Here is an 11369-nt window from a genome sequence, read left to right as displayed (position 1 = left end):
AAGCTAGTCACATTGGAGAGGAGCTTAACTTTTGATGTCAGGGTACGATTTATCCTGTTTTGCTTTGAGTCTGTTATTGATTCATTGCATTAGGTTACCACATGTAAGAACAAAGAGCATTTTATCACATGAAAGCTTGAAAGACAGAGCCTTTTACTTGCTACTAACGCAAGAGCTGGTTCAATACGTACTGTGATGAATGTTTGTCATCCTCTTGAGGTAATGAAATCAAATCATAACCGTCTCTAAACTGTCCAACATCACACTGTTTTTGACTTGCAAGTTTGGCGTCCCCCGCCGCCTCACTCGTGAGAAGGTGCTGGGACGATGTTCTACGCCCACTTTGTCCTCAGCAAACGTGGGCCGCTGGCCAAAATCTGGCTGGCGGCCCACTGGGACAAGAAGCTGACCAAGGCACATGTGTTTGAGTGCAACCTGGAGAGCAGTGTGGAGAGCATCATCTCGCCAAAGGTAATGTTGAAATTATTTAATAACTATATAATTTTTTACATAATTATGAAATATTATGTAATAATACAGTATATCAAGCAGATCAGTTCAATGTGAGTATCAATGAATCAAATAATTAACTAGCAATATTCTATACAATACATGGTTCGAAAATAGTAACGTTGGGTGATATTATATGTTTGGGTAATAAAATATGATTCTTTGTTGGGTTAGGTGAAAATGGCTCTGCGCACATCTGGTCACTTACTTCTGGGTGTTGTGCGGATCTACCACAGAAAAGCCAAGTACCTGCTTGCTGACTGCAATGAAGCATTTATTAAGATCAAAATGGCCTTTCGTCCAGGTAAATTATTCTAGGAAATAACCCAAAGATCTGACTAAATTAGCAATATGATATAAATGTTGTCTGTCTCTTCTTAAAAAATGTAAATAGCCCCTGTAACATAGACTAGTCAAACTATAGTTTAATCAGAAACAAATGGTGTAGGCCCTTATTACATTTTTTGCCATACATTACATTTATATCACATTTTCCTGGTATTTGAAATGAGTCAGTATTTTGTGTACAAGTAGTTTACATGTGACACTTTGTCTGACGTAGGTGTGGTGGATCTGCCTGAGGAGAACCGTGAAGCTGCCTATAATGCCATCACCTTACCTGAGGAGTTCCATGACTTTGACCAGCCGCTTCCAGACCTGGAGTGAGCGCTTTTTCAGTTCACTACTACATCTCAGTTGTATTTTTTTTATTAATGTATTTCTGTAAGTGTCTTACATATTCAACTTACTTATTTCATAAGTATATTATTCTATAGTGAAAGCAATTGATCTCTTTTGTGTGTAACAGTGACATAGATGTTGCCCAGCAGTTTACCCTGAATCAGTCTCGTGTGGAGGAAATCACCATGCGAGAGGAGGTGGGCAACCTGAATTTACTGCAAGAAAATGACTTTGGTAAGGCACAGTCTAGTTTTCTTATCTGCCTTGCTTTCTAAAAGCAAGTCTGAATCCAGAACTATCCGTGTGCTGGTCAAGTACCGGTGTCTGTTTCCTATTACATAGCGGAACCCTTGAAACTACGAGGAGTTTGCAAGGTCCTGACTAGCAATGAGCATGAGTAGAATTCTCATTCCTACTCATTTTATACCCACATAATGGATTAGTAAAGTTCCATGAAAGTGCCATACAAAATTCACAAATTGATTTTTTTCTGAAACAAAATTAACAGGCTTGTAATTATTTACAAATGACATGTAGCTTATTTTACCTTAAAGTATGCATGACGCTGTTGCGTGTCTACCTAATAGATGCCAACAGACGGTTTAACTGTAGCATATATGAATTTTGACTCCTTGCTCTGGCAATACAGGAGACACCTGAAAACTATATACTTTTCTGCTTTTTCAGCTAGTGCAGGCATCAAACCAAACTTGAATAAAAATTGCCTAGCATATGAGCAGGTACAATGGTCTCTTTGGTCTGTATGAAAAAAGGGCAAAATGGAGGAGCTGTTTCTTAAATAGTGGTAACACTGGACTTTTGCTTCACTGGTTTCTTTCTTTGCTTTGCACACATCTGAAAAAGCTAGCTAACTTTACCCCAGCATTCCAGAATCACATGTCATCATGACTGCCTGTAGTCACCTGATTTTGGATCTCCAGCAAGGAACATAGCATGGCGAAGATCCAGTGTGCCAGTGGTCTAAAATCAGTCAGAACTTACATGTTGTTGATGTGTGCAAATTGACGTCTGTCTGGATATGATTAGGAGACATAAAGTGGGATAAATAAACGCAGGGTGGTGTGTGTGTGCTGTCACCATTTTTTTTTTCATTATGTATTCTATCATATACATAATTTTTAATAGGTTGAATAGACCCTAGTTAATCAACAGTAAATATCTTTCACTACAGTAGACAATTTATTATGTGCAACATCTAACGTGATCCAGACTGTAGACTGGACATGCTTTAATTTTCCACCCGCAGTATAAAGTAAGTGTATACACTTGCTTGCTTATAAATCCAAACATTTCTGAAAATCGTAGTTAAATATCAGTTCAGGCAATTCATGATTTATCATTTGTGCACCAGCTTCACTCCACAGGCACACACTATAGTTTTTGTGGTAAAATTCTTTTTTTTTTTTTTTTTTTCTGCTTGGTAGGGTTTTCTTGTTAGCAATGTTGGCAGTTCTGAATAGGGATCCAATTAATCACAAGACAAAGCAAGTATATCGCCCTTCGGAGCACCCAAATGAAGACAAGAATGGCTAACTCCAATCTTACAATCTCCAAAAAATAGAGAGATAGTTGAGGACAAACTTTGTTAGAAGACACTAATGATGCCTACTATGATGTAGTGTCAGCTGCAAGGCAAATTACAGGTATACACTCACTCAGCACTGTATTAGGAACATCTGTACACCTACTCATTCTGGGGTTATCTAATCAGCCAATCGTGTGGCAGCAGTGCAAGGCATAAAATCATGCAGGTACGGGCCAGTAGCTTCGGGTAACGTTTACATCAACCATCAGAATGGCGAAAAATGTGATCTCAGTGATTTTGACCATGACATGATTGAGGCGGATCGGCTACAACAGCAGAAGTCCATGTCGAGTTCCACTACTGTCAGCCAAGAACAGAAAGCTGAGGCTGAAGTGGACAGAAGCTCACCAAAACTGGACAGTTGAAGACCGGAAAATGTAGCCTGGTCTGATGAATCTCAGTTTCTGCTGAGGCACACAGATCGTGGGGTCAGAATTTTGCACCAACAGCCTGAATCTATGGACCCAACCTGCCTTGTGTCAACAGTCCAGGCTGGTGGAGGTGGTGTAATGGTGTGGGGAATGTTTTGTTGGCACACTTTGGTTTTGTTAATACCAATCAATAATTACATGAATGCCACAGCCTATTTGATGGCCACAATTTACCCATCTTCTAATGGCTACTTGCAGCATGATAATGCACCATGTCACAACACAAAAGTCATCTCAAACTGGTTTCATGAACATGACAATGAGTTCAGTGTTCATGTTCCTGCAATCATGTCAACATGGACCAGAATCTCAAAGGATTGTTTCCAACATTTTGTGGAATCCATGCCACGAAGAACTGAGGCTGTTTTGAGAAAAAAGGAGACCCTACCCAGTATTAGTATAGTGTTCCTAATAAAGTGCTCAGTGAGCGTACATTAATCTGCTCATTTCAATACATTATCATTTCTATAGTAGCAACATACATGTGTGTTCACTGCTTACAAAATTTAAGCCTAACAGTAAACAGATTTTTTTTTTTAAGTGATATTTAACAACAAAAAACATATAAATGTTGTTCTGGTGAAGTGTTCTATAAGGAGAAGTTAATTAAAAAGAAGACTTCAGTCAGTGTTAATGCTTTGAGGTAAATCATATCTGGATTTCTGTAAAACTGCTTTGTGACAATGTGTATTGTTAAAATCGATATATCAGTAAAATGAATTGAATTGAAAGCTGTTCCTTAACATTTTCCACTGCAGGTAAAGTCAAACAGAGGAGTTTGCATTTTACAGTTTTTCAGTTATGTGACAAGGTTTTCTTAATATTAATTTGAAGAGAAAGAGAAAAAAAAGAAAGGATGGTAATGGTCTGATAAAAGTATGATATTGACTTTCTGCCAGAAAAGAGGAATTGAAAAGTTTTGGTAATTAATACACTACCACTGAAGAAGTGCTCTCTAGTTGAAAATCAATTCTGAATGTAGTGTGTTTTTTCTGATTCAAGTAAATATTCTGAAACGATTGCATTTGCACTTTTTAATGGCCCTGTTTCTGCTCTATTTCTATGGTACAGAGCACATAGCAATGAAAACAACACCACTGATTTGTTACTGAACTATACCGTGACACAGTGGACAAGCTCTGTAATACACCTGTCATTGGTAGACACATCTCACACATCTACATTTTCAGTCTCACACATCTACATCTCACACATCTACAGTTTCAGCCTCTATTTTTTAGCTTATACAGCTATAAAGATGCAAATAAGCTGGTAGTATAACTTTCAAGTGTTGAACCCTGAGACTGCAGTTTTAAATCCTCAGCTGATTTTGGGATGGACGATCGAGAGATGATGCGGGAGGAGAGTGCGTTTGAGGTGGACATCATCCACGGAGCTTCTGCCTCCAACCTGCTGCTGGAACCAGAGTCTACCAGTGGTCAGATGACAGATAAATCCAACCACCTGGAGTACGACCAATACAAAGACGACTTTGGAGACAACCCAATGGAGAGCAGCGAGGGAGGCATGCTAGGTAAGTGGACCATGTGTGAGCTGTTATTATGCACGGGCTTATATAGTATTGGTCTGTGATTAAGCGTAGAAAAACTGAGCTTTTTCTTCTTCTTCTTCTTCTTTTTCTTCTTTCAGTGGACAAGCTCCTCAGTAATGAGGACGGGGGTGGCATTTTTGATGACCCACCTGCTATTACTGAAAGTGTCATGATGCCACAGGATCATGGTGGAGATGACGATGATGATTTTGACAACCTGTCCCGTAAGAGATATGAAATATATTTCCTTAAGTAGTGTTCTTAAGGTGTTCTGTTGTAAGAATAATTGAATGTGGGTGAACTGTGAACAGCAGCAGGAGGTCCAGACAGTCCAGACTCTGGGCCTGTGGAGCAGCTTCCCACCATGACAGACCAGACGGAGCAGACCACACTGGTGCACAATGAGGAGGAGGCCTTCGCTCTTGAGCCTATCGACATCACAGGTCAGTTTGGCAAGACCATAGTGTTTTATAAACTATAGATTATCATTTCATTGGATTTTAAGAAAGAATGACTAAGCCCAGAGGCTAGCCAATTAAACTGTTATCTCATACCAAGACTTCATGTATAGACAGTACTTAAGCAACACTTAAGCATAACCAGTTTATTCATACTTAAGTATAACCCGTTTTTCACCATTCAAACAGTAGCAAACTTACTAAATAGCTACTTGTCGTGAAGTGAAACAAAAACGGTGTGTATTTCATGTCCTGTTTAAAGCAGGTCTCAAAGACCTTAAAATCAGTATTTGCATATTCTTCTACGTATTCTTCATTCTCATCACCAGCCCCAGATCTGCAGATTCAGCAGGGGTCTCACATGTATCCTTCGTGCAGAGCGAAGAGACAGATTAAAAGCACACACCTGCACACACAGCTATTTTATTAACCAGTGAAAACATGTTTTTATATGTGATTATTATAATTTTAAAAAATCAACAGCTCATCAGCCCTGTCTATAAGTAGTGATTACTTCTTAGTAATTTTGAATTTTTCACTTTTTAAATAATTCACTCAAAGAAAAGTTCTCACATTTGTATGTTGCTGACAAGTTTCATCTGACAATTTCTTCCCCAATATTATATATCTCAGTGAAGGAGACCAAAGCTAAGAGGAAGAGGAAGTTGATTGTGGACAGTGTAAAGGAACTGGACAGTAAGACCATCCGGGCTCAGCTGAGCGACTACTCAGACATCGTCACCACTCTGGACCTGGCTCCCCCGACTAAGAAGCTGATGATGTGGAAGGAGACAGGAGGGGTGGAGAAGCTGTTCTCCCTGCCTGCTCAGCCACTGTGGAATAGCAGGCTCCTTAAGGTCAGGATGATCCTGGAGAAAGCTCTAGGGCTGCTAAAGCTAGGACTAATTCAACAATCAGCATAATAAAAATGACAGTGGGCACAGTTTCTCTCATAGGGTTTAATTACATTACTTTGTCCCATATGCAATTATGTAATGTCTTAGCACTGGTAATATTTATTCTGAAGTTGGACTGAACCCCACAACTGTCATTGTTGCAGTGGCCGTGAATCTTAATAGCACAGACTCTCCCTAAGGTTTTGAGATGGATTTTTAGTAAATTTCCTTTTCTGTAGCACTATTTCATGTGAAACAGATATGAATCTGAAACACCTGTGTTATTGTTATTTCTGTAGATGTTCACACGGTGCCTGACTCCTCTCGTGCCAGAGGAGCTGAGGAAGAGGAGGAAGGGTGGAGAGGCTGACAGCCTAGATGAATTTCTCAAAGATCTGGAGAACCCAGAGGTACCTAGAGAGGAGGCTCTGTCTCAGAGAAACATAATTGGTAAGACACTAGCAAGTGAATTTCTGACTCAGAAGTGTACTCAAATTAAGAATATTAAATATATGTATTGCAGCTTTAAGGCTGGAACACCCGTTCATTATATTTTGTAGCACTGAGCTGAAAATGTATACATTTCATAGGAGAAGGTGATATGTCCAAAATGTCATATCATAATAGTTTTCACATTAGTGCTGATAATACCTTTTTTATCAATGTAATTTAAAATGTATGACTCCATTTGTGCTAGATATCTCCTTCTCCTGTTGGTAGCTGTCATGTAATTAGGGGAGAGCTAGCCAGTGGGTGAGAATTAGCACTTGACTAAATTGGGAGCAAATAGGAATAAACTGTATAGATTATATAGTTTAAAATATTATGTTTATAATAATAACAATATAGATGTTTATCTGTTATTTTGTGGATACTGACTGTTGCTCAGCATTGCTGACTTAATGATGTTACCTGCAGTAACCTACATCTTCCCATCAGTGAATCCATTTCGGGGATATGCTAGAGACGGCACAAGCGATTTTGAATTACATCTCGCTGCATGTTCCACCTATATAGTCCACTATCCACACAAATAGTGATGCACCAGAGTGAATTATTTAGCAATGCATTCCACTGCTTGCGTATGAAAATAAAAAGACAGCATCAGCTAAAATTATTTTTGTACTTTTTTAAATTAAACAGCGGCTCATATACCACCAGGTTTCCCAGTCAAACTGTAATGTTCAGAGCATCTTTGTGATGGTTGTCATGAGCTGCGTGTCAAATCTAGCCAGTTGCAGACACAGTGTCACATGTTGCAAAACTGCCCGCACTATTTACGTTGGTATTGCACCACACAGACACATGCGTTCATTTCTGAGGACATGCACAAGCAACGCTCCAAACAACTTCAGGATACGTGCAGCCATCTTGCTTCCTTGTAGTTAAAAGCAAGTACATTTGACCCTTAAGTCTCTATATTGTGTTTGACTTTGTGCTGTTTGTACATGTGTGACTTCAGACCAGACCATCCTGGAGGAGCCCAGTGTGTTGCAGGCCTCTGCCGTGGAGGGCAGTCGCACCACTCTGGACGAGTCAGTCATGCCTCCTCCCTCCAGCCACCGCGGCCAGAAGCGCAAGGTCCAGGACACAGAGCCTGCTCTGCCTGTGAGTGTCTCTGCCTTCAGAATCCACTGTGACAGCCCTTATTTAATTATCACTCAGAAAATATCACACTTTAAATTGTTTCTTCTCAGATGTTCGGTGAACTAATTGTTGGCAGCTATGATACAGTTAAGACAATTTAATTTCCAGATGGGAAGTGTAAATTTATATAATTTTCACTTACTGTTACGTATATGTTACAGTGGCCAGCATTGGGAGTGTTAGGCTGATCCCTGATTGTTTTTTTTTTGTGTGTGTGTATGTGTGGGGGTGTGTGTGTCTGTCTGTCTGTTTATAGATGCTGGAGGATGACCGCTCTTCTATCGTGTCCACACGGCTCAACGTGCAGCAAGTAGAGCTCCCTCCAGAAGAGCCAGCTAACATTTCCCAGCTCATCCCAGAGCTAGACCTACTTGGGGAGAAGAACAAGGAGAAAAAGGATGATGATGAAGAAGAAGAGGTGAGTGTTATTACATGATGCTGAGAAACTTGTTTCATTAAAACTTTGCCAGTTTCAGTAGAAAAAAATGAATGTCAGTACATTCAAAACTATAGATTATACCTATGTATACCTATACCTATCTATTTGGTATTTTTTTATTTTGCAACATTGCTAACTTGAGCAAAGATTAACTCTGTGCTTTTGTAAGTTTTTTTTCTTTGTATGTTAGTTGTGTGTTCCAGTAATTTTGTGCTGAGCAGTGTGCATAAATGATTTTTGACTGAAAGACTTGATGTCTGTTCTTATCAGGAGGAAGAGGGTCAAGGTGGAGACCTGGATCAGGAGGAGAGGAGATGGAACAAGAGGACACAGCAGATGCTACATGGCCTACAGGTATGGTTGGGTTTGTCTAATCTGAGTCATTCTCTGTCTGTCAAATGACCCAAATTCTAAAGGTGATATTTGAACATTAATGGGAGCTTCTCAGATAAATTAGCATCTAATATGTTGTAGGTCATGTTAGGTTGTATTCTGTAGCACAGAATCCACATTTGTGAATTAGTGTACTGCTACTGCATATACATAGCAAGTATTATGCAACTACATCATAGAGTCATTACAAATCTCCACCTAATTCTAGCACCTTAGAATTATCAGTACAGAGCTTACCTCAGTCGTACTGATTGCGGAAGAAAACAACATTTTTCTCTATTGAACATAACAGAAGAATGCTTGTGGAGTGCACCAAGGAGGTTAAAGCTAAAGATGTCATTTTTCAGTCTTTCCCAGAAAAAAAGATATGGAAGTTAGCAAAACAGTGAGTATTGTTTAGTATTGTAATTTCCCTGAGAAAAATGATGTATAGCTATGCAGCCAAGCGCATTCTACAGAAGACTGTGATTTTATCTGTATTCCACACAAAACCAGCACCAGGGACGAACTCCTTGCCCTCTCAGGCTCAAGTGAAAAGGAAGTTGATCCAAAGTGAGATAGCTAGCTAACGTAACTGTATGTCAGGTAGTCAGTGAGTCAGGCTACTCCTGAAACTGTTATAGTCCTTCAACATTTACCAGCACTTTCAAGGTATGTCCTAAGGACTCAGTTACACTGTATAATTGACAGCAACAGTAGAAATATCTAACTGAAAAACTAAAGATTTTAAGTGCCATTATGGTTCAGGATAGAAACTAACACTTATTTTTCCTGTAAAAGTATTTCATTTTTATTTTATTTTCGTGCCATGGAACCATGAGAAAGCTGTGATACCAGAACTATCCAGATGAGGGCACTGTTAGGTCGTATTAATTAGTTAACAGGAAATGATCTTTTGTGCTTTTTGTTACACGTTGTAACTATTAGATTAATAGGTTTCTGTGGTTGATATGGATTTCATTTCCGTTTTAAAACAGTTTCAATTTCAAACTAATTTGTTCCAAATTTTAGACATGGTTGAAATGACAGAGAATGAAAGGGAATCACTTAAGACAATTCATCATATTCACACAGTGCATTTGACATTACTTTATTCTTTCTAATGAATGAAAATCTAGTGAGTTATGTCAGATGGTTTAATGTGGTAGGCCACATTTTCATTACTAGTTTATTTTCCTTCATTTACGTATAAGTTTCTCAAATGACTTGTCATGCTCTGTCTGTATAGAGGGTGCTTGCCAAGACAGGAGCAGAGTCAATCAGCCTGCTAGACCTTTGCAAGAACAACAACAGGAAGCAGGCAGCAGCCAAGTTCTACAGCTTCCTAGTGCTGAAAAAGCAGCAGGCAGTGGAGCTGACACAGGCAGAGCCTTACAGCGACATCATCGCCACTCCTGGTCCCAGATTTCACATCATATAAACTATCACACCATACAGTCAAGCTACATTACATTACACTGGCAGGTTTTGTTCTTTTTTTTTTTTTTTTTTTTTTTTTTTTTTTTGTAAATGATACGTTACATTTATCTGTCTGTGTTTTATGTAACGTATATGTGACATCTGTGTCTCAAGTAGAAGATGAGTTTTTATGGATCTTCTGATGAAGTTTTGTTTTTTTGTTTACTATAGAATCATGTTGCAGTCACACTGCATATCTACAGAGCAAAAGTAGTTTGTGGATTTTAGCACTCATATGAAAGCTGATATTCATTTTTAAAAGAGGTTTCAGTCACTTTCCTTAACGAATAATGTTTTGTCAGCTAATTTCTAATTTACAGTTGTGAATGGATTAGGTCCACTCGTTTTGCATGCTTCTTATGGAATATGTCACCTGACATATAAATGTCGGTTTTTATTGTACCACTAATGTCACCTTTGTATAAGCTAACAAGTGCTCTAACACCAAAATAATAACATTAATTGACTATGTACTGAAAAATTTGTGTTTCTAGTGTGGAAACAATACAAATGTCAATGCCCATGTTTTTATATGGGTTTTTAAAGAGAGGAAGTTTTTCTCCCTTCAGAAGTGGCCCTTGCCCCAGTGCTCAGAGAGCATGAATGTTCTGAACATGTAAACAAAGGGCAGCTTCCAATTTGTCATGTAGACAAAGCTGAAATGAGACTGATAGTTATTAACTGTGATATATATTAGATTAAATTATATATTGCTATTGTGCCATTTATTTTAAACGTTTTCCCTCATCTGTTGTGCAAGCAATTGTTGTTGTTGTCACCTGTTGTAAGCCTTGTGTATGAAAGGCTAGTAGGTCATAAATGTTACAGAAATGGCAACTATTCATTTTTATATTTACCTTATGTGATATAGGTAATCATGTCCTGTTACAGTACATCGTTTATTCAAACTTGCCTTTTATTTAGGCGTATTTGCTAGTAAGTTTCCATTCTGCTTGTTTATATGGAAACTGTTGAAAATACTAAGTATTACAGTCACACTTTGTTATTGATATTATTGCCTGTAGCCCTGAGCTGATACATATGTGTTATCTAATTTTTGTAATAAAATGTTGGAAAGAAACTTGAAATCTTTAAATGGCCATCGTAGTATATATGGTAATACCTGACTTGGAAACAATTGGATTGGGCATGGGTGGTTAAAGAGAAGCTAAAACCAGGACAGAGCTCAGGAAAACCAGTATTTACAGATTTATCAGGATAAACACACGCAGTACAGTGCAAAAGTCTTAGGTACATGCAACGAAATGCTGTAGAGCAAAGATGCCTTCAAAAATAAT

General features: G+C 38.6%; 1 protein-coding gene across 3 annotated transcripts in view; it reads left to right on the top strand.

The window, feature by feature from the left end:
* Positions 1 to 10627, top strand: part of rad21b (RAD21 cohesin complex component b) — a 12593-nt gene extending 1966 nt beyond the window's left edge. For 2 of the 3 annotated variants that reach the window (XM_026929764.3, XM_034298597.2), the window contains exons 2-14: positions 284 to 471; positions 685 to 814; positions 1073 to 1172; positions 1319 to 1425; positions 4553 to 4762; positions 4879 to 5004; positions 5092 to 5223; positions 5872 to 6095; positions 6434 to 6584; positions 7597 to 7742; positions 8038 to 8199; positions 8491 to 8574; positions 9842 to 10627. In XM_026929764.3, the coding sequence (XP_026785565.3) occupies positions 328 to 471; positions 685 to 814; positions 1073 to 1172; positions 1319 to 1425; positions 4553 to 4762; positions 4879 to 5004; positions 5092 to 5223; positions 5872 to 6095; positions 6434 to 6584; positions 7597 to 7742; positions 8038 to 8199; positions 8491 to 8574; positions 9842 to 10033 (1908 nt within the window). In that variant the 5' untranslated portion in view covers positions 284 to 327 and the 3' untranslated portion in view covers positions 10034 to 10627. The remainder of the gene's footprint in view (positions 1 to 283; positions 472 to 684; positions 815 to 1072; positions 1173 to 1318; positions 1426 to 4552; positions 4763 to 4878; positions 5005 to 5091; positions 5224 to 5871; positions 6096 to 6433; positions 6585 to 7596; positions 7743 to 8037; positions 8200 to 8490; positions 8575 to 9841) is intronic. The other variant, XM_053228670.1, reaches the window with a different exon arrangement.
* Positions 10628 to 11369: the final 742 nt, after the last annotated feature.

The sequence above is a fragment of the Pangasianodon hypophthalmus genome, chromosome 23 (assembly GCF_027358585.1).
Source record: "Pangasianodon hypophthalmus isolate fPanHyp1 chromosome 23, fPanHyp1.pri, whole genome shotgun sequence".
Taxonomy (NCBI): Eukaryota; Metazoa; Chordata; class Actinopteri; order Siluriformes; family Pangasiidae; genus Pangasianodon; species Pangasianodon hypophthalmus.
This window is presented reverse-complemented; position numbering and strand designations above follow the sequence as displayed.